Raw genomic sequence first — 24,049 nt, 5'->3', positions numbered from 1 at the left:
TGGAAAGGATGACATGTCCACCAAATCTGCATACCAAGTCCTGCGTGGCCACGCAGGTGCTATAAAAATCACTGAAGCTCTCTCCTGCTTGATCTTGGCAATCAGACGAGGGAGCAGAGGAAACGGTGGAAACACATAAGCCAGGTTGAAGGACCAAGGCGCTGCTAGAGCATCTATCAGTGCTGCCTTGGGATCCCTGGACCTGGATCCGTAACAAGGAAGCTTGGCGTTCTGACGAGACGCCATGAGATCCAGTTCTGGTTTGCCCCAAAGTTGAATCAACTGTGCGAATATCTCCGGATGGAGTTCCCACTCCCCCGGATGAAAAGTCTGTCGACTTAGAAAATCTGCCTCCCAGTTCTCTACTCCTGGGATATGGATAGCTGATAGATGGCAAGAGTGAATCTCTGCCCATAGAATTATCTTTGAAACCTCCAACATTGCTAGGGAACTCCTTGTTCCCCCTTGATGGTTGATGTAAGCTACAGTCGTGATGTTGTCCGACTGAAATCTGATGAACCTGACCGCAGCAAGCTGAGGCCAAGCCTGAAGAGCATTGAATATCGCTCTTAGTTCCAGAATGTTTATCGGAAGGAGTGCCTCCTCCTGAGCCCACGAGCCCTGAGCCTTCAGGGAGTTCCAGACTGCACCCCAGCCCAGAAGGCTGGCATCTGTTGTTACTATTGTCCAATCTGGCCTGGGGAAGGTCATACCTCTGGACAGATGGACCCGAGAAAGCCACCAGAGAAGAGAATCCCTGGTCTCTTGATCCAGATTTAGTAGAGGGGACAAATCTGTGTAATCCCCATTCCACTGACTGAGCATGCAGAGTTGCAGCGGTCTGAGATGTAGGCAGTCAAACGGCACTATGTCCATTGCCGCTACCATTAATCCGATTACTTCCATACACTGAGCCACTGAAGGGCGAGAAGTAGAATAAAGAACACGGCAGGAATTTAGAAGTTTTGACAACCTGGCCTCTTTCAGGTAAATCTTCATTTCTACAGAATCTATCAGAGTTCCCAGGAAGGAAACTCTTGTGAGAGGGGATAGAGAACTCTTTACTTCGTTCACTTTCCACCCATGAGACCTCAGGAATGCCAGAACAATGTCCGTATGGGACTTGGCAATTTGAAAATTCGACGCCTGTATCAGAATGTCGTCTAGGTAAGGGGCTACTGCTATACCCCGCGGCCTTAGGACCGCCAGAAGTGACCCCAGAACCTTCATAAAGATTCTTGCTGCTGTAGCTAACCCAAAAGGAAGAGCCACAAACTGGTAATGCCTGTCTAGGAAGGCGAACCTGAGAAACCGATGATGATCTCTGTGTATCGGAATGTGAAGATAAGCATCCTTTAAGTCCACGGTAGTCATATATTGACCCTCCTGGATCATAGGTAGGATGGTTCGAATAGTCTCCATCTTGAAGGATGGGACCCTGAGAAATTTGTTTAGGATCTTGAGATCTAAGATTGGTCTGAAGGTTCCCTCTTTCTTGGGAACCACAAACAGATTTGAATAGAAGCCTTGCCCCTGTTCCTCCTTTGGAACTGGGTGGATCACTCCCATAAATAGGAGGTCTTGAACACAATGTAAGAATGCCTCTCTCTTTATCTGGTTTGCAGATAATTGTGAGAGGTGAAATCTTCCTTTTGGGGAAGAAGCTTTGAAGTCCAGAAGATATCCCTGGGACACAATTTCCAACGCCCAGGGATCCTGGACATCTCTTGCCCAAGCCTGGGCGAAGAGAGAAAGTCTGCCCCCTACTAGATCCGTTACCGGATCGGGGGCTAATTTTTCATGCTGTCTTAGAGGCAGCAGCAGGCTTTTTGGCCTGCTTTCCTTTGTTCCAAGCCTGGTTAGGTCTCCAGACCGGCTTGGACTGGGCAAAATTTCCCTCTTGTTTTGTATTAGAGGAAGTTGATGCTGATCCCAGTCTTGAAGTTTCGAAAGGCACGAAAATTAGTCTGTTTGGTCCTTAATTTGTTGGACCTATCCTGAGGAAGGGCGTGACCTTTTCCTCCAGTAATATCAGAAATGATCTCCTTCAGTCCGGGCCCGAATAGGGTCTGCCCCTTGAAGGGAATGTTGAGAAGCTTAGACTTTGAAGTAACGTCAGCTGACAGGATTTAAGCCATAACGCCCTACGTGCTTGAATAGCAAAACCTGAGTTCTTAGCCGTTAGTTTGGTTAAATGAACAACGGCGTCAGAAACAAATGAATTGGCTAGCTTAAGAGCTTTAAGCTTGTCAAGTATATCATCCAATGGGGTTTCTACCTGTAGAGCCTCTTCCAGAGACTCAAACCAGAAGGCCGCAGCAGCAGTGACAGGGGCAATGCATGCAAGAGGCTGGAGAATAAAACCCTGTTGAATAAACATTTTCTTAAGGTAACCCTCTAACTTTTTATCCATTGGATCTAGGAAAGCACAACTGTCCTCGACGGGGATAGTTGTACGCTTAGCTAGGGTAGAGACTGATCCAGTGGCGTCACTAGGGGGGGCGGGGGGGGGGCAGGCCGCACCCGGGTGACACCCTCCAAGGGGTGACACCAAAAAAAAAAAAATTTTTATTTTTTTTTAATTTTATTGAAATTCAAAGAAATACAATGTTGAGATGCATAGATTTTTTTTATTAGAGGGGCTGGCATTTATTTGTGAACATTGGTGGGACTGGGGAAGTTGTAGACACACAATTTTTTTGCCCCTTGAGCCAGTGCTGCAATTTCAACAAATAGTTTTCCCGGCTGCTTTTGCTTGTTTGTACTTTGCTTCTCCCCTGCCCAATTTCGCTATGAATGTTGTGGGCATGCCATGGGGCTTGCAAAGTTGCGCTGCTAGCCTAAACCTGCCTGCCTATCTGTGCTCACTGCTCAGTGACATGTGGAGCAGTGGAGTCACTCACTGCTGTTCTGTCTCTCTAAACGGGAACTGGCAAATCATGAGGGGATGCCTGGCACCTGACCGCATGACTGTTTGACACTGTCTTTAAAGTGAAGGAGCCACGTATGATGCCCACCAGACCATTACGGTTACGGTACACTAAGTGCACACTGAACAGGTAGGAGGGCGGGCGGGGGTCTGGGGGTGGGCAGAGTGCAGAGGTGATTGGCCATAAGAAGCGGTAGGCACGCGGCCCAGGGCTGTGCACTGACAGGCTTGGAACAGAGTCAGAGAGCAGAATTTTCATAGTTTGCGCCTAAACCTTTTCTTTAGTGATTTATTTTTAGAGTGCTCTGTTTATCTTTCATTTGATGCTCTGCTGAGCCAGGGAGCAGCTCTAGGCATGCGCTTTATAATTAATGCAGTGCAGTTTACATATTTTGTAAGTGTGTGTCTGAGTTTTTGTGTGTGTGTGTGTCTCAGTGTTTTTGTGTGTGTGTTTTTTTGTGTGTGTCTGAGTGTGTTTCCGAGTGTTTGTGTGTGTATCTGAGTATGTTTTTAAGTGTGTCTGAGTGTTTGTATGTGTGTTTGCCTGTGTTTTTGTGTGTGTCTGCTTTCTGGGGGGGGGGGGGTGACACCATAACTTACTGCACCGGGTGACACCAACCCTAGTGACGCCACTGGACTGATCCCTCCACCTTAGGGACCGTTTGCCATAAGTCCTGTGTAGTGGCATCTATTGGAAAAATCTTCTTAAAAACAGGAGGGGGAGAGAACGGTACACCTGGTCTATCCCATTCCTTAGTAATAATTTCTGAAAACCTCTTAGGTATTGGAAAAACATCAGTGTAAACAGGCACTGCAAAGTATTTATCCAATCTACACAATTTCTCTGGGACCATAATGGTGTCACAGTCATTCAGAGCAGCTAAAACCTCCCTGAGCAACACGCGGAGGTGTTCAAGCTTAAATTTAAATGTAGACGTATCAGAATCAGGTTGAAGTATCTTCCCTGAGTCAGAAAAATCACCCACAGATAGAAGCTCTCCTTCCTCAGCTTCTGCATATTGTGAGGGGATATCAGACATAGCTACTAAAGCGTCAGAGTGCTCTGTATTTTTCCTAGCCCCAGAGCTGTCTCGCTTTCCTTGTAACCCTGGTAGTTTGGACAATACCGCTGTAAGGGTATGATCCATAACTGCCGCCATGTCTTGTAAGGTAAGCTCTATGGGCGCGCTAGATGTACTTGGCGTCTCTTGAGCGGGCGTCCCTTGAGCGGGAGTTATAAGTTCTGACACGTGGGGAGAGTTAGTCGGCATAACTTCCCCCTTGTCAGTTTCCTCTGGTGATAAATCCTTTAAAGCCAGAATATGATCTTTATAACTTATAGTAAGATCAGTGCATTTGGTACACGTTCTAAGAGGGGGTTCCACAATGGCTTCTAAACATAATGAACAAGGAGTTTCCTCTATGTCAGACATGTTTAACAGACTAGTAATGAGACCAGCAAGCTTTGAAAACACTTTAATTAATGTGAAAAAGCAGAATATAAAAACAGTACTGTGCCTTTAAGGGAAAAAAAACAAACACAAAAACTGCAAAACAGTGAAAAAAGCAGTTAACTCTATGAAATTTTAACAGTGTATGTACTAGGGTAAAATAGCATTGCACCCACTTGCAAATGGATGATTAACCCCTCAGGCTCCAAAACAAAGCCAAAAAATGGTAAAACCGTTATAACAGTCACAGGCAAACTGCCACAGCTCTACTGTGGCTCCTACCTTCCCATAAAACGACTTTTGTAGGCACAAAAACCCTTTACAGAGGTCCAATATGTCAGGGGACTCCTTCAGGGAAGATGGATGTCTCAGAGTGGAAAAGTTACTGCGCAATTAGAGCGCAAAAATAGGCCCCTCCCACCATGCACTGAAAGTCAGAGGGCCTAAAAAACTACTCCTAGGAGTCAAATAACAGCCATGTGGAAAAACTAGGCCCCAAATAAAGATTTATCACCCTTAGTAAAAAACGTTCCTTATAACACATGTAAACGTTTCACATACTAAGTTATTAGAGCAATTAACATGAAAATTACCCTTTACTGCAAGCATGATGCCAGTCGTTATTACATCACTGCAATCAGGCTTACCTCAAATATATCAGGCACTGTCAGCATTTTCTAGACTTCTTATTATCTCTCTAGAAAAAAATATACTGAACATACCTCAAGGCAGTTGATTCTGCAGGCCGTTCTCCCAGCTGAAGTTTTTCCCATACTCTTCAGTTATGTGTGAGAGCAGCAGTCGATCTTAGTTACAACCTGCTAAGATCATCAAAAACCTCAGGCAAAACACTTCTTCTAATTTCTGCCTTAGGTAAAAAACAGTACAACTCCGGTACCATTTAAAAATAACAAACCTTTGATTGAAGATAAACTACACTAAGTCACCACATCTCTCTATGCTACTTCCCTTGTCGAGAGCTGCAAGAGAATGACTAGAGGTGGCAGTTAGCGGAGGAGCTATATAGACAGCTCTGCTGTGGGTGATCCTCTTGCAGCTTCCTGTTGGGAAGGAGAATATCCCACAAGTAATGGATGATCCGTGGACTGGATACACCTTACAAGAGAAAATATAATTGAAATAAATCTAAATAAAATTACTATCATTCACTAAATTATTCCTATTTAAAACTAAATACTTACCTATAAAATAAACCCTAAGATAGCTACAATATAACTAATAGTTACATTGTAGCTATCTTAGGGTTTATATTTATTTTACAGGCAACTTTGTATTTATTTTAACTAGGTACAATAGTTATTAAATAGTTATTAACTATTTAATAACTACCTAGTTAAAATAAAGACAAATTTACCTGTAAAATAAATCCTAACCTAAGTTACAATTACACCTAACACTACACTATAATTAATTTAATTATAGTGTAGTGTTAGGTGTAATTGTAACTTAGGTTAGGATTTATTTTACAGGTAAATTTGAATTTATTTTAACTAGGTAGCTATAAAATAGTTAATAACTATTTAATAACAAAAAGAGAGCAAGAAGGTATTAAAAGTCAGAAGACACTTGTGTACCAAGGGAGGCTGTTACCTTTGCAACATGCGGTGTGAGGGAGGTATGGAAGCTTTTGGTTAAACACATAAGCCCAGTTGAAACAATCAGCGTTTTTCATGAAGCAACTATTCAAATCATCACAGAAAGAGAAAACAATGGCACTACTCAAAAATAGTAAACGTTCCCCTGTACAAATATTTTTGGTAATACTATATTAGGGATTGGTGGTTGTACTGGTCATAACTTTTACAAAAAAATCAGTAAAGAACTGATAGAAGGGTACAAATATAGCACTCATGAACGTTGGAAGATAATATAAGAAAATAGAATAAAATATAACTTTTACTAAATATTGTTAAAAACTGGGGGTATACACACAATTTTAAAAGAATATGTATGTCTACTGGAAAAAAGCCCACAAATATTTAATGGACTTAATGTTTGACAAACAAACCCCTGTATATTGGATTTGTCTTTTGAGTAGATAACTGACCTTAATGCTGACCACTAATATGGTGTGGAATTGGCATTGCTCAGAAATCTGTATCTGTGTCTATTTCTGAGCAATTCATACTTCCAGTGATTACTATTGGAGAACCAATAAGTACCTACCTCTCGCATATGCCAATTCCACACCATATTAGTGGTCAGCATTAAGGTCAGTTATCTACTCACAAGACAAATCCAATATCCCAACAGTCCATTAAATATTTGTGGGCTTTTTTCCAGTAGACATACATATTCTTTTAAAATTGTGTGTATACCCCCAGTTTTTAACAATATTTAGTAAAAGTTATATTTTATTCTATTTTCTTATATTATCTTCCAACGTTCATGAGTGCTATATTTGTACCCTTCTATCAGTTCTTTACTGATTTTTTGTAAAAACTATTCAAATCATCTCAACAGCAGCACTCATTTCCACACACGATCAACATCCAAATATCCAAATATAAAGGGCTGTTAAAGCAAAGTTTTGTAGGCAGTTCTATGAGCCACTAATGCTTAGCCTTTATGTCAGTGAGTACAGCGTAATATATTGCACTTATTCGCTATCAGCCTGTCAATTTGTCAGCCATATAACTTTCTGTAATTTAATGCAACATTTCCTGATCCACCAGGTACGAAAAGCATGCATACATGTAAGGTAAACAACAGCTGTATATGCAAGTTCCGTAAACCGCTACTGCTAAACCTTTATGTCAGTGCATCCAGCATGATACATAGCACTTACTCGCTATCAGCCTGTCAGCCGTGAAACCTTCTGCAATTCAATGCAGCATTTCCTGATCCACCATGCGTGATAACATGCATACAGAAAGTTCAAAAAGGTAAGTTTACAGTGTGTTCTTCCGTGCTGTATGAGAATAGTCCCAGATTCTTAGGCTTTGAAAATTACCCGGTTGCGTCCTCCTCAGCGTCTCCAACCCACACCGCTCAGCCTCTCACTACTCGACATTCCTCCTCTCAGTGTAGTGATGACGTCAGGGCCAGCTGGAGCCCGTGCAGGCCAGGGCGTGCTAGTGGAAGTGGAATCCCCGTGTTTCCAAAGCAAATGTAAAAAAAAAGAAAGATCCTGTGCACATCCAGGTCAAGGAACAATTCCAACTCCAGTATAAAAAAAGTCAAAAAATCTTTATTGAATACTCCATAGGATAAAACGTATAACGAACTCAGCAAGAGTTCTTGCTGAGTTTGTTATACGTTTTATCCTATGGAGTATTCAATAAAGATTTTTTGACCTTTTTTATACTGGAGTTGGAATTGTTCCTTGACCTGGACGTGCAGAGGATCTTTCTTTTTTTTTAACTATTTAGTAACTATTCTACCTAGTTAAAATAAATACAAAGTTGCCTGTAAAATAAAAATAAATCCTAAGCTAGCTACAATGTAACTATTAGATATATTGTAGCTAGCTTAGGGTTTATTTTATAGGTAAGTATTTAGTTTTAAATAGGAATCATTTAGTTAATGATTTTATTTAGATTTATTTAAATTATATTTAAGTTAGGGGTGTTAGGGTTAGATTTAGATTTAGGGATTAATAACTTTAATATAGTGGCGGCGACGTTGGGGGCAGCAGATTAGGTGTTAATAAGTGTAGGTAGGTTGCGGCGACATTGGGGGTGGCAGATTAGGGGTTAATAAATATAATGTAGGTGTCAGCGATGTTGGGGCGGCAGATTAGGGGTTAATAAGTGTAGGTAGGTTGCGGCGACATTGGGGGTGGCAGATTAGAGGTTAATAAATATAATGTAGGTGTTGGCAATGTTGGGGGCGGCAGATTAGGGGTTCATATGTATAATGTAGGTGGCGGTGGTGTCCGGGGGTGGCAGATTAGGGGTTAATAAGTGTAATATTAGGGTTGTTTAGACTCGGGGTTCATGTTAGGGTGTTAGGTGTAGACATTAAAAGTATTTCCCCATAGGAATCAATGGGGCTGCGTTAGGAGCTTTACGCGGGTTTTTTGCAGGTGTTAGGTTTTTTTTCAGCTGGCTCTCCCCCATTGATTCCTATGGGGAAATCGTGCACGAGCACATTTTACCAGCTCACCGCTACCGTAAGCAGCACTGGTATTGAGGTGAGATGTGGAGCTAAATTTTGCTCTCCGCTCACTTTTTTTGCGGCTAACTCCGGGTTTGTAAAAACCCGTAATACCAGCGTTGTCTGTAGGTGAGCGGTGAGGGAAAACTGCTCGTTAGCACCGCACAGCATTACCGACAAAACTCGTAATCTAGGCGAATATTTTTTGCAGCCGGCTATTAATAAATTCAGAAATAATGCTGTAACAAGAGGACCTGTTAATATGTGGGATGTCAGATTGCAAGATTAAAGCTAATAAGATAATACTCTATCTGTAATTATAAAGTCCTTGCTTGCACAGTTAAATTTTGCACAGCTATTCAGTGTAATAGATTCTGTCTGCTTAAGCCCCTTCTATAGCGGGGGCTAGATTAACGTTTAACTGACTTGTTTCACTAACATAGCACAACGTCTGATCTCAGAATATAACACACATTTACAAGATATTGACAATCAACAGTTATCATAGAGAGTAAGCGGTTAAAAAAACTCTCTGAAGAGTTTGTTTCATGTGACCTGACACGTGTTTCGCTCACGCTTCCTCAGAGGGAAACAAAGAAAAACACAATTTATGCTTACCTGATAAATGTATTTCTCTTGTGGTGTATCCAGTCCACGGATCATCCATTACTTGTGGGATATTCTCATTCCCAACAGGAAGTTGCAAAAGGACACCCACAGCAGAGCTGTAATATAGCTCCTCCCCTAACTGTCATAGCCAGTCATTCGACCGAAAACAAGCCGAGAAAGGAGGAACCATAGGGTGCAGTGGTTACTGTAGTTTAAATTTAAAAATTACCTGCCTTAAAATGACAGGGCGGGCCGTGGACTGGATACACCACAAGAGAAATAAATTTATCAGGTAAGCATAAATTGTCTTTTCTCTTGTAAGGTGTATCCAGTCCACGGATCATCCATTACTTGTGGGATACCAATACCAAAGCTAAAGTACACGGATGAAGGGAGGGACAAGGCAGGAACTTAAATGGAAGGAACCACTGCCCGTAAAACCTTTCTCCCAAATATAGCCTCCGAAGAAGCAAAAGTATCAAATTTGTAAAATTTTGAAAAAATATGAAGCGAAGACCAAGTCATCGCCTTGCAAATCTGATCAAAAGAAGCCTCATTTTTAAAGGCCCAAGTGGAAGCCACAGCTCTAGTGGAATGAGCTGTAATCCTTTCAGGAGGTTGCTGTCCAGCAGTCTCATAGGCTAAGCGGATTAAGCTTCTTAGTCAAAAAGAAAAAGAGGTTGCCGAAGCCTTTTGACCTCTCCTCTGTCCAGAGTAGACAACAAACAAAGCAGATGTTTGACGAAAATCTTTAGTAGCTTGTAAGTAAAACTTTAAAGCACGGACCACGTCCAAATTGTGTAACACAAGGATGGAACAACAATCTCTTGATTGATATTCTTGTTAGATACCACCTTAGGTAAGAACCCAGGTTTGGTACGCAGGACTACCTTATCCGTATGAAAAATCAGATAAGGAGAATCACATTGTAAGGCAGATAGCTCAGAGACTCTACGAGCCGAGGAAATAGCTACCAAAAAAAAGAACTTTCCAAGATAAAAGCTTGATATCTATGGAATGAAGAGGTTCAAACGGAACTCCTTGAAGAACCTTAAGAACCAAGTTTAAGCTCCATGGTGGAGCAACAGGTTTAAACACAGGCTTGATTCTAACTAAAGCCTGACAAAATGCCTGAACGTCTGGAACATCTGCCAGACGCTTAACTAGCTGACAATCCTTTTTCCAAACCTTCTTGGAGAAAAGATAATATCCTAGCAATCCTGACCTTACTCCATGAGTAACCCTTGGATTCACACCAATAAAGATATCTACGCCATACCTTATGGTAAATTTTCCTGGTGACAGGCTTTCGTGCCTGTCTTAAGGTATCAATAACTGACTCGGAGAAGCCACGCTTTGATAAAATCAAGCGTTCAATCTCCAGGCAGTTAGCCTCAGAGAAATTAGATTTGGATGGTTGAAAGGACCCTGAAGTAGAAGGTCCTGTTTCAGAGGCAGAGACCATGGTGGAAAGGATGACATGTCCACTAGATCTGCATACCAGGTCCTGCGTGGCCATGCAGGTGCTATCAGAATCACCGATGCTCTCTCCTGCTTGATCTTGGCAATCAGTCAAGGGAGCAGAGGAAACGGTGGAGCATCTATCAGTGTCGCCTTGGGATCCCTGGACCTGGATCCGTAACACGGAAGCTTGGCGTTCTGGCGAGACGCCATGAGATCCAGTTCTGGTTTGCCCCAACGATGAATCAGTTGTGCAAATGCCTCCGGATGGAGTTCCCACTCTCCCGGATGAAAAGTCTGACGACTTAGAAAATCCGCCTCCCAGTGCTCTACACCTGGGATATGGATAGCTGATAGGTGACAAGAGTGAATCTCTGCCCAGCGAATTATTTTTGAAACTTCTAACATCTCTAGGGAACTTCTCGTTTCCCCTTGATGGTTGATGTAAGCTACAGTCGTGATGTTGTCCGACTGAAATATGATGTACCTCAGAGTTGCTAACTGAGGCCAAGCCTGAAGAGCCTTGAATATCGCTCTTAGTTCCAGAATATTTAATGGAAGGAGAGACTCCTCCTGAGTCCACGATCCCTGAGCCTTCAGGGAGTTCCAGACTGCACCCCAACCTAGAAGGCTGGCATCTGTCGTAACAATTGTCCAATCTGGCCTGCGAAAGGTCATACCTTTGGACAGATGGACCCGAGATAGCCACCAGAGAAGAGAATCCCTGGTCTCTTGGTCCAGATTCAGTTGAGGGGACAAATCTGTGTAATCCCCGCTCCACTGACTGAGCATGCATAGTTGCAGCGGTCTGAGATGTAAGCGTGCAAACGGCACTATGTCCTTTGCCGCTACCATTAAGCCGATTACTTCCATACACTGAACCACCGAAGGGCGCGGAATGGAATGAAGAACCCGGCAGGAATTTAGAAGCTTTGATAACCTGGACTCCGTCAGGTGAATTTTCATTTCTACAGAATCTATCAGAGTCCCTAGAAAGAAAACTCTTGTGAGTGGGGATAGAGAACTCTTTTCCTCGTTCACTTTCCACCCATGCGACCACAGAAATGCCAGTACTACGTCCGTATGAGACTTGGCAATTTGGAAGTTTGACGCCTGTATCAGGATGTCGTCTAAATAAGGGGCTACTGCTATGCCCCGCGGCCTTAGGACCGCCATAAGTGACCCTAGAACCTTTGTAAAGATTCTTGGGGCTGTAGCTAATCCCAAGGGAAGAGCTACAACTGGTAATGCCTGTCTTGAAAGGCAAACCTGAGAAACCGATGATGTTCTTTGTGTATGTGAAGATAAGCATCCTTTAGATCCACTGTAGTCATATATTGACCCTCCTGGATCAGTGGTAGGATGGTACGAATAGTTTCCATCTTGAACGATGGAACTTTGAGGAATTTGTTTAAGATCTTTAGATCCAAAATTGGTCTGAAGGTTCCCTCTTTTTTGGGAACCACAAACAGATTTGAGTAAAAACCCTGTCCCTGTTCCTCCTTTGGAACTGGATGGATCACTCCCATAACTAGGAGGACTCGTACACAGTGTAAGAATGCCTCTCTCTTTATCTGGTGTGCAGATAATTGTGAAAGGTGAAATCTCCCTTTTGGGGGGGAAGCTTTGAAGTCCAGAAGATATCCCTGGGATATAATTTCCAACGCCCAGGGATCCTGAACATCTCTTGCCCACGCCTGGGCAAAGAGTGAAAGTCTGCCCCCTACTAGATCCGTTCCCGGATAGGGGGCCGTTCCTTCATGCTGTCTTAGAGGCAGCAGCAGGCTTTTTTACCTGCTTACCTTTTTTCCATGTCAGGTTTGGTCTCCAGACCGTCTTGGATTGAGCAAAAGTTCCCTCTTGTTTATTATTAGAGGAAGTTGATGCCGCACCTGCCTTGAAGTTTTGAAAGGCACGAAAATTAGACTGTTTGGCCCAAGATTTGGACCTGTCCTGAGGAAGGGCATGACCTTTTCCTCCAGTGATATCAGCAATAATCTCCTTCAACCAGGCCCGAATAGGGTCTGCCCCTTGAAGGGAATGTTAAGTAGCTTAGATTTTGAAGTCACGTCAGCTGACCATGATCTAAGCCATAGCGCTCTGCGCGCCTGTATAGCAAAACCAGAATTCTTAGCCGTTAGTTTAGTCAAATGAACAATGGCATCAGAATAAAAGAATTGGCTAGCTTAAGTGCTCTAAGTTTGCCAAGTATGTCATCCAATGGAGTCGCTACCTGTAAAGCCTCTTCCAGAGACTCAAACCAGTACGCCGCAGCAGCAGTGACAGGGGCAATGCATGCAAGGGGCTGTAGGATAAAACCTTGTTGAATAAATATTTTCTTAAGGTAACCTCTAATTTTTTATCCATTGGATCTAAAAAAAAAAAGTACAACTGTCCTCGACAGGGATAGTAGTACGCTTTACTAGAGTAGAAACTGCTCCCTCCACCTTAGGGACTGTCTGCCATAAGTCCCATGTGGTGGCGTCTATTGGAAACATTTTTCTAAAAATAGGAGGGGAAGAGAACGGCACACCTGGTCTATCCCATTCCTTATTAATAATTTCTGTAAACCTTTTAGGTATTTGGAAAAACATCAGTACACACCGGCACTGCAAATTATTTATCCAGTCTACACAATTTCTCTGGCACTGCAATGGTATCACAGTCATTCAGAGCAGCTAAAACCTCCCTAAGCAACACGCGGAGGTGTTCAAGCTTAAATTTAAATGTAGAAATATTAGAATCAGGTATCTTTCCTGAGTCATTAACATCACCCACTGACTGAAGCTCTCTTTCCTCAGCTTCTGCATATTGTGAGGCAGTATCAGACATGGTTCTTAAAGCGTCAGTATGCTCTGCATTTTGTCTCACCCCAGAGCTATCTCACTTACCTCTAAGTTCAGGTAGTCTGGCTAATACCGCTGACAGTGTATTATCCATGACTGCCGCCATGTCTTGTAAAGTAAACGCTATGGGCGCCCTAGATGTACTTGGCGCCATTTGAGCGTGAGTCCCTTAAGCGAGAGTCAAAGGGTCTGACACGTGGGGAAAGTTAGTCGGCATAACTTCCCCCTCGTCAGATTCCTCTGGTGATACATTTTTTAAAGACAGAAAATGATCTTTATTGCATAAAATGAAATCAGTACATTTGGTACACATTCTAAGAGGGGGTTCCACCATGGCTTTTAAACATAATAAACAAGGAGTTTCTTCTATGTCAGACATGTTTATACAGAATAGCAATGAGACTAGCAAGCTTGGAAAACACTTTAAATCAAGTTAACAAGCAAATATAAAAAACGGTACTGTGCCTTTAAGAGAAACAAATTTTGTCATAATTTGAAAAACAGTGAAAAAATGCAGTAAATCAAACGAAATTTTTACAGTGTGTATAATAGGCTAACAGAGCATTGCACCCACTTGCAAATGGATGATTAACCCCTTAGTTCAAAAAACGGATCAAAAAAACGAAATAGACGTTTTTTAACAGTCACAACCAACTGCCGCAGCAAGCTGTGGCCCTACCTTCCCCAATAAACGACTTTGGAAAGCCTTTGGGCCCTTTAGAGATGTCCTATAGCATTCAGAGGGCCTTTGAGGGAAGCTGGATGTCACAGTTTGTAATTTTAACTGCACCAACTGTAACTTTTATACTACAACAGTGGAAATTGTTTCTAGTCAAAATTTAAGCCAGCCATGTGGAAAAAAACTAGGCCCCAATAAAGTTTTATCACCAAAGCATATATAAAAACGAAAAAACATGCCAGCAAACGTTTTATATTGTAAATATCATAAGGGTATTACCCCTGGGAGTAAGCATGATACCAGTCGTTATTAAATCACTGTATTCAGGCTTAACTTACATTAATCCGGTATCAGCAGCATTTTCTAGTGTTTTCCATTTCTAGAAAAAATTATAACTGCACATACCTGATAGCAGATTAAACTGCACGCCATTCTCTCGCTGAAGTTACCTCATCTGTGTAATCCCCTCAGACATATGTGAGAATAGCAATGGATCTTAGTTACAACCTGCTAAGATTCTTCTTCTATTTACTGCCTGAGATAAAATAGCACAACTCCGGTACTATTTAAAAATAACAAACTTTTGATTGAAGAAAATAAACTAGCTATATTTAACCACTCTCTCCTACAACGTCCTAGCTTGTTGAGAGTTGCAAGAGAATGACTGGCTATGACAGTTAGGGGAGGAGCTATATTACAGCTCTGCTGTGGGTGTCCTCTTGCAACTTCCTGTTGGGAATGAGAATATCCCACAAGTAATGGATGATCCGTGGACTGGATACACCTTACAAGAGAAATGTTTATATCTGACTGCTTGATATTATACAAACCAAGTATAATGTTTCACATATAGATACATGATTCTTAGAAGTATTATTCACACATCTATGCTATATATTGATATATCGAGAGTTTAAGTGTTTTTAAACGTGTATGATTGAATAGTTAAACCAATAAAGATAAAGTATGAATGGTTAAAAATTGTTCCTGTATTATTAAGGGATAATTGTTCCTATATAATTGCAGGGGTAAAGCATTTTCTTTTGTTACAGACTTTGTAACTCATTTATCTATGTTCTGTGGATAACCCTTGTGATCAACAAATCCCTGAGTACTCTGCTGCAAATGCGACGCTGCATGACCCTGCATGCATTAGACACAGACTGAGCGCATAGGTTACAAAAGTGAGTAGGGGACACACCAACACTCCCTTAAACAGCAAACACATCTGGGAAGGGAATTAATTGTTATTAGTTTTCCCTTATAAAGGGTCAGCATTATGTCCTAAGACTTTACTGCACCAGTTTGCTCCATAATGAGAATTGAAAGGATAGACGAGTATCTAAAATAAGATAACAGCTAAATAAACTGCTAAATTATCATTATATAATATACATATGTAAGCACAACCCTTAGCAATTAAATTGTTGATCTATCACCCAAAAAAGAAGCAGATTGTAATATGTAACACAGGGCAACATCCATAAAACATTTTAGAAAGAGAAATAAGCAATACTATAACTTACATGGCAGTGAAAGTATAACTTGCTAGCGATTTGAACACAGGACACAATGCGTAACATAAATGTGTCACACAGACTGGATTTTATTGAGTTCCAGGTCCTACAATGTGATGCCTCCACTTCCTTCTTGGATTCTGCAGTGGAATTATACATCTCCTCAATGTGTAAGATCATGAACCTGAAACAAAAACCTAGAACATTGTGCTAAACTCTTATGATCTTTATAACATTTTGTAAATATATTTGTATGGTACCTATTACCTTGATTAATTAATGAGTTGATCAATGAAAAAAGTATTGAAATAAAGATTACGTTAAATGGCATATCTATACAGAATCTGACAAACACATAGAGCTTCTTGATCAGCAAAGTGATTATTTCAAAAGGAAATACTAAAAGTCTCTTGTGACATTAACTACAAGCAGGATAAGATTCCTTGAATGTTTATAAAAATAAATATTTTCTAGAACATAATCCAAAAAAAATCATTGTAATTGGAGAACCTAATTTTAGCAGAAGGTAGCACCAATAAAGAGCATATAATTTGTTATTTGAATTGATCATATGAAAATGTATGAGGCTAGATCACAATTTGTAAAATGATCTTATGAAAACTATGGAAACAATCGACCAGATTACGAGTTTTGCGTTATGAGGGGTGCGGTACTAACTTGCACATTATTGACACCTCTCACTTACCTACAGAGCTGGTATTACAGGTTTCTCTAAACCCGGCGTTAAAAGGCAAGAAGTGAGTGTAGAGCAAAATTGAGCTCCATACCGCACTCCAATACCAGCGCTGCTTAAGTCAGCGGTGATCTGGTTATACGTGCTTGTGCACGATTTCCCCATAGACATTAATGGGGAGAGCCGGCTGAGAAAAAGTCTAACACCTGCCAAAAAGTAGTGTAAAGCTCAGTAACGCAGCCCCATTGATTCCTATGGGGAAACACATTTTATGTTTACACCTAACACCCTAACATGAACCCCGAGTCTAAACACCCCTAATCTTACACTTATTAACCACTAATCTGCCGCCCCCGACATTGCCAACACCTGCATTATACTTATTAACCCCTAATCTGCCGCTCCGGACATCGCCGCCACCTACATTATACTTATGAACCCCTAATCTGCTGCCCCCAACATCGCCGACACCTACATTATATTTATTAACCCCTAATCTGCTGCCCACAACATCGCTGACACCTACATAATGTTATTAAACCCTAATCTGCCACCCCCAACGTCGCCGCCACTATAATAAACATATTAACCCCTAAACCGCCGTACTCCTGCATCGCAAACACTAGTTAAATATTATTAACCCCTAATCTGCCGCCCCTAACATCGCCGCCACTTACCTACATTTATTAACCCCTAATCTGCTGCCCCCAACGTCGCCGCCACTATATTATATTTATTAACCCCTAAACCTAAGTCTAACCCTAACACCCCCTAACTTAAATATAATAAAACTAAATATAAATAAAACCTACAATTATTACCTAAATTATTCCTATTTAAAACTAAATACTTACCTGTAAAATAAACCCTAAGCTAGCTACAATATAACTAATAGTTACATTGTATCTAGCTTAGGTTTTATTTTTATTTTACAGGCAAGTTTGTATTTATTTTAACTAGGTAGAATAGTTACTAAATAGTTATTAACTATTTACTAACTACCTAGCTAAAATAAATACAAATTGACCTGTAAAATAAAACCTAACCTAAGCTACACTAACACCTAACACTACACTACAATTAAATAAATTCCCTAAATTAAATAATATAATAATAATAATAACTAGTATTTATATAGCGCCTTTCTCCCAGTGGGACTCAAATCGCTTTTTCAGCGCTCGCTCTAGGAATTAACCAAATCGTCAGCTGAATAGTAATAGTTGTTATTATTACCCAATTTAATGGTACTCATTTTATCGACCTCAGAAGGATGAAGGGCTGAGTTGGCCCTGCCGGGATTTGAACCTGTGACCTTGGATCTTTTTTTAACAGGCTTTTTTGTAGTCAGGGCATTTACCAACTGAGTTACCTCACCGGCCTAAATACAATTAAATAAATTCAAAACAATTAGCTAAATTATAAAAACAAACAAACACTAAATTACAGAAAATAAAAAACAAATTACAAGATCTTTAAACTAAGTACACCAAATTTAATAGCCCTATCAAAATAAAAAAAGCCCACCCAAAATAAAAAAAACCTAGCCTAAACTACCAATATCACTTAAAAGGGCCTTTTGAGGGGCATTGCCCCAAAGAAATCAGCTCTTTTACCTGTAAAAAAAAAAATACAAACAACCCCCCCAACAGTAAAACCCACCACCCACACAACCAACCCCCCAAATAAAACCCTAACTAAAGAAACCTAAGCTCCCCATTGCCCTGAAAAGGGCATTTGGATGGGGATTGCCAGGGCATTTAGCTCTATTGCGGCCCACAGCCCTAACCTAAAAATAAAACCCACCTAATACACCCTTAAAAAATCCTAACACTAACCCCCGAAGATCCACTTACCGGGAGAAGTCTTCATCCAAGCAGCAAGATGTCCTCAAGGAAGCCGGCAGAAGTGGTCCTCCAGACGGGCAGAAGTGGTCCTCCAGACGGCATCTTCTATCTTCATCCTTCCGACGCAGAGCGGCTCCATCTTCAAGACATCCGGCGTGGAGCATCCTCTTATATCGATGTCTTCTTGCTGAATGAAGGTTCCTTTAAATTACATCATCCAAGATGGCATCCCTTAGATTCCGATTGGAACAGCCAATAGAATGTGAGCTCAATCCTATTGGCTGATTGGATCAGCCAATAGGAGTTAAGTTCAATTTTTTCAACCTTAATTCCGATTGGCTGATAGAATTCTATCAGCCAATCAGAATCTAAGGGACGCCATCTCGGATGACGTCATTTAAAGGAACCTTGATTCAGCAAGAAGACATCGATTGACGAGGATGCTCCGTGCCGGATGTCTTGAAGATGGAGCCCCTCTGCGTCGGAAGGATGAAGATAGAAGATGCCGTCTGGGTGAAGACTTCTGCCCGTCTGGAGGACCACTTCTGCCCGTCTGGAGGACCACTTCTGCCGGCTTCCTTGAGGACATCTTGCCGCTTGGATGAAGACTTCTCCCGGTAAGTGGATCGGGGGTTAGTGTTAGGATTTTTTAAGGGTGTATTGGGTGGGTTTTAGTTTTAGGTTAGGGCTGTGGGCCGCAATAGAGCTAAATGCCCTGGCAATCCCCATCCAAATGCCCTTTTCAGGGCCATGTGGAGCTTAGGTTTCTTTAGTTAAGGTTTTAATTGGGGGGTTGGTTGTGTGGGTGGTGGGTTTTACTGTTGGGGGGTTGTTTGTATTTTATTTACAGGTAAAAGAGCTGATTTCTTTGGGGCAATGCCCCTCAAAAGGCCCTTTTAAGGGATATTGGTAGTTTAGGCTAGGTTTTTTTTATTTTGGGTGGGCTTTTTTATGTTGATAGGGCTATTAGATTAGGTGTAATTAGTTTAAAGATCTTGTAATTTGTTTTTTATTTTCTGTAATTTAGTGTTTGTTTTTTTGTAATTTAGCTAATTGTTTTGAATTTAGTTAATTGTTTTGAATGTAGCTGATTGTATTTAATTTAGGGAATTTATTTAATTGTAGGGTTAGGTTAGGTGTTAGTGTAACTTAGGTTAGGTTTTATTTTACAGGTCAATTTGTATTTATTTTAGCTAGGTAGTTAGTAAATAGTTAATAACTATTTAGTAACTATTCTACCTAGTTAAAATAAATACAAACTTGCCTGTAAAAATAAAAATAAACCCTAAGATAGCTACAATGTAAGTTATGTTATATTAGTTATATTGTAGCTAGTTTAGGGTTTATTTTATAGATAAGTATTTAGTGTTAAATAGGAATTATTTAGTTAATGATAGTAATTTTTATTTATATTTATTTTTATTATATTTAAGTTAGGGGGTGTTAGGGTTAGACTTAGATTTAGGGGTTAATAAATATAATATAGTGGCGGCGACGTTGGGCACAGCAGATTAGGGGTTAATAAATGTAGGTAGGTGGTGGCGATGTTAGGGACAGCAGATTAGGGGTTAACATTTAACTAATGTTTGCGAGGCGGGAGTGCGGGGGTTTAGGGATTCATATGTTTATTCTAGTGGCGGCGATGTCGGGAGCGGAAGATTAGGGGTTAATAATTTTATTTTAGTGTTTGCGTTGCGGGAAGGCCTCGGTTTAGGGGTTAATAGGTAGTTTATGGGTGTTAGTGTACTTTTTAGCACTTTAGTTATGAGTTTTATGCTACAGCTGTGTAGTGTAAAACTCATAACTACTGACTTTAAAATGCGGTACGAATCTTGACGGGATAGGGTGTACCGCTCACTTTTTGGCCTCCCAGGACAAGCTCGTAATACCGGTGCTATGGAAGTCCCATTGAAAAAAGACTATACGCAAATTGCGTAAGTTGATTTACGGTAAGGCCAAAAAAGTGTGCGGTGCCCCTAAATCTGCAAGACTCGTAATACCAGCGGTAGTAAAAAAGCAGCGTTATAAGGCTTAACGCTGCTTTTTTACTCATAACGCAAGACTCGTAATCTAGCCGAATATTTTTTTCAGAAGGTTATTAACCAAGGTTTAAGCGATAGTAAAGAATGAACTTGAATGGTATAGACAGAACATACAATCATAAAAAACTTTCCATTTTACTTCTATTATCAAATTAGCTTTTTTTCTCCTGGTATCCTTTGTTGAAGAGTATACCAAGGTAAAGTAATAAGAGTTCAGGAGCATGCATGTGTCTTTAGCACTCTATGGTATGAGTGTTTGCAGTGATGTTTGTAGCAATATTATAAAATTTGATAATGTAAGTATATTGGGACATATTTATAAATCGCACACTCTATGGGGCCAATTTATCAACGACAGACATCGCTGAATGTCGACAGCATACGCTGTCGGCATTTAACAGTTGCACAAGCAGTTTACCAGAACTGCTTGTGCAATGCCGCCCCTTACAGATTTGCAGCCAATCGGCTGCTAGCAGGGGGTGTGCTGCTAGCAGGGGGTGTCAATCAGCCCGAACATATAGGATCGGGCGGATTGCAGACCGCAGCCTCAGAGGCAGTGGAACAGTTATGGAGCAGCGGTCTTTAAACCACTGCTTCATAACTTCTGTTTCCGGCGAGTATGAAGGCTTGCGCAGAAACATTCAGAGCTTGATAATTCGGCCCCTATATCAGTGATGATGAACCTTGGCACTCCAGATGTTTCAGAACTACATGTCCCATTATGCTCGACTGGACTGCAGAGTGCCTACGCATCATGGAAAATGTAGTTCTGAAATATCTGGGATGCCAAGGTTCGCCATCACTGCTCTATATGAATCGTGAATGTTTTTGTCCCTTTAAAATAAGATAGATAGAAAGATATATTGCGGAAGATATTTCACAAACTTGATTCTATGAAGCAAGTGTGGATATTTTCTTATAGAAGGAAATTAATTTCCAGTGAAAGACAATAGGGACAAACAGTTGTAATATTTAAAGAGACATGAAACCCAAATTTGTTTCTTTCATTATTCAGAAAATACAATTTTAAACAACATTCCAATTTACTTCTATTATCTAATTTGCAACAATCTCTAGGTATCCTTTGTTGAACAAATAGCAATGCACATGTGTGAGCTAATCACATGAGGCATCTATATGCAGCCAACAATCAGCAGCTATTAAGCCTATTTAGATACATTTAAACAAAGGATGTCAAGAGAATGAAGCAAATTAGATAATAGAAGTAAATTGGAAAGTTGTTTAAAATTGCACATTCTTTCTAAATCATGAGGTTTTATGTCTCTTTAAAGATCTAAAACTTATTTATGAAGGGCAGTTTTGGTTTGTTTTCTGTCAGACACATTAGCCTTATACTATATATCAAAACATAAACATGAAATAGCACCTATCTAATATTTCCACTGCTTGATACTTTGTAGAGCTGTCCTGGCACCATAGTTCTGACAAGAGGAAAACCAACTCTGAAACATATAGCAAATAGATATTATTTTCATCTGTAAAAAAAAATAAAAAAATAACATTATATACAGTAATGTACATACGTATGCCTCAATTAAAGGGGACATATTTTTCTTTTATACACGTGGTAAGAGTCCACGATCCATTACATCTGGGAATTACTCTTTCCGGCCCACTAGTAGGAGGCAAAGATTCCCAAACTCCAAGAGCTCAATAAAACCCCTCCCACCTAATAAGAAACTAGTCTTGTCTTTGCCTCCGCTGAAGGAAGGTGAAGAATGAAGGTGCTCCTGATGTTCTTCTGTGAAAGGGATTCTCAGACTGATTTGAGGCTTATTTCCCCTCAGAGTGCTGCTTTTAGATGGAAATATGTATTGCAAGTGTGGTGTAGTGGCACAATTACACCCTATGGGAGTTAGTCAAAAGGCTTCCATGAGTGTCACGGGTACTTGTCCTTAGCCTCCTCCTGTTGGTTCATCCGTATATTTCCTATTGCTGTTATGTTTCAGCACTGGTTTGGCTATCTACTGGATCCCAGTTAGAAGATGGGTGCCTATGGATAAGTAAAAAAATTTTTTATTTAAGGGCACTTATTTAGCCAATTGGGCTATATAGTTTGTACACTATTGTACTCTGTAGCTTGGGGACATAATATGTATTTATTTAGTATGGCTCATTTTTAATTATAAGCAGGGCCGGTGCTAGGATTTTTGACCGCACAGACGAGGATACATTTTGCTGCCCCCCTATTCCCGATTACATACCATCCCATTGGTTGTTTAAGGAATATGATTCAGATTGAGCATGGAATTTTAAGCAACTTTCTTATAAACTCCTATTATCAAATTTTCTTAGTTCTCTTGGTATCTGTATTTTAAAAGCAGGAATGTAAGCTTAGGAGCTGGCCCATTTTTGGTTTAGCACCTGGGTAGTGCTTGCTGATTGGTGGCTCAATTCAAATCAAACAGAGGTAGCGCAGCATAGCAACTTAAACAGTGTTAGTGCAGCATAGCAAATCAGTGCAGACACAACATAAACACATCACATCCCTAGACACACAACATACACACACCACACATATGCAGACACACAACATACACACAATACATACACATTCAAGTACTTCTAGGCATAGCTTGGACATTTGTATAAACACAGGAGGGACAACTAAGTTGCTGTTAAGAGAAAGCCCTCAAATGTATGGGTCTATTTACATATGCTGCCATTATGCATCAGGCAGGTTGCTATTTGTAAACCAACCTCTCACAGAATGTGTTCTAGGTAATTTGTACCGGCAACAGTCTGTGGAAAATACCAACCCCATGTGAAATAAAAAATAAATTAAAAAAAGAGAGATGAAAAGCCCTGTGGGTACCATACAAAATGTGAGTGATGCAGAGCAGGTAACTGGTGACTGACAAACAAACCTACCTCTCACAGAACGTGTTCTAGGGACCCTGGAATCATGCACCGCAATTTGCACACATATCTGTTGTCACTTCGTGTGGCTTTCCCCAGCTCGTCCACACCCTCCTCCCAGAGCGAGTAAGGCAGCATAGCACTCAATAGCAATCTCATGCCCCACCGACCCTCCTCAGTACTACCTGATCCTCCTGTGCTACGCCTGCCACCCTCTGCACTACTAGTTATGGAAGAGGCTGGGTTAGGTTACACACTGCAGTAAAAGTCTGTCACAAGGAGGACCGGTGGTAAAAAATAATTTGAGTGAGTGAACCACACCGCTACCGTTACCACTGCCTGGACAGAACTGACTTTCGGCTAGATTACGAGTTTTGCGGTAGGAGTGAAAAAGCATCATTATTGCTCTTTTTCACTACTGCTGGTATTACGAGTCTTGCAGGTTTAGCTGCACCACACACTTTTTTGGCCGTAACGCAACGTAACTACAGCAGCTTTTCAAAAGTCCTTTTTTCAATGGGACTTCCATAGCGCCGGTATTATGAGTTTGCCTGTCCGGCCAAAAAGTGAGCGGTACAGCCTATACCGTCAAGATCTGTACCATAAACTGAAAGTCAGTAGTTATGGGTTTTATGCTACAAAGTCGTATCATAAAACTCATAACTAAAGTGCTAAAAAGTACACTAACACCCATAAACTACCTATTAACCCCTAAACCGAGGCCCTCCTGCATCGCAAACACTAAAATAAAATTATTAACCCCTAATCTGCCGCTCCGGACATCGCCGTCACTATAATAAACATATTAACCCCTAAACCGCCGCACTCCCGCATCGTAAACACTAGTTAAATATTATTAACCCCTAATCTGCTGTCCCTAACATCGCCGCAACCTACATTACTGTTATTAACCCCTAATCTGCTGTCCCTAACATCGCCGCCACTATACTAAAGTTATTAACCCCTAAACCTAACCCT

The 24,049-nt window shown here is 40.9% G+C and overlaps 1 protein-coding gene across 1 annotated transcript in view; it reads right to left on the bottom strand.

Annotated features, from left to right (window-relative positions):
* CNTD1 (cyclin N-terminal domain containing 1) overlaps positions 1-24,049 on the bottom strand; it is a 238,998-nt gene that overhangs the window by 174,541 nt on the left and 40,408 nt on the right. Inside the window, exons 2-3 of the mRNA XM_053717997.1 lie at positions 21,579-21,654; positions 15,621-15,795 (exon numbers count right to left, since the gene is read on the bottom strand). Of these exons, the coding sequence (XP_053573972.1) occupies positions 15,621-15,795; positions 21,579-21,654 (251 nt within the window). The remainder of the gene's footprint in view (positions 1-15,620; positions 15,796-21,578; positions 21,655-24,049) is intronic.

Source organism: Bombina bombina, chromosome 1, assembly GCF_027579735.1.
Source record: "Bombina bombina isolate aBomBom1 chromosome 1, aBomBom1.pri, whole genome shotgun sequence".
Taxonomy (NCBI): Eukaryota; Metazoa; Chordata; class Amphibia; order Anura; family Bombinatoridae; genus Bombina; species Bombina bombina.
Note: the sequence above shows the minus strand (reverse complement) of the source record. Positions and strands in the feature narration are given on the sequence as shown.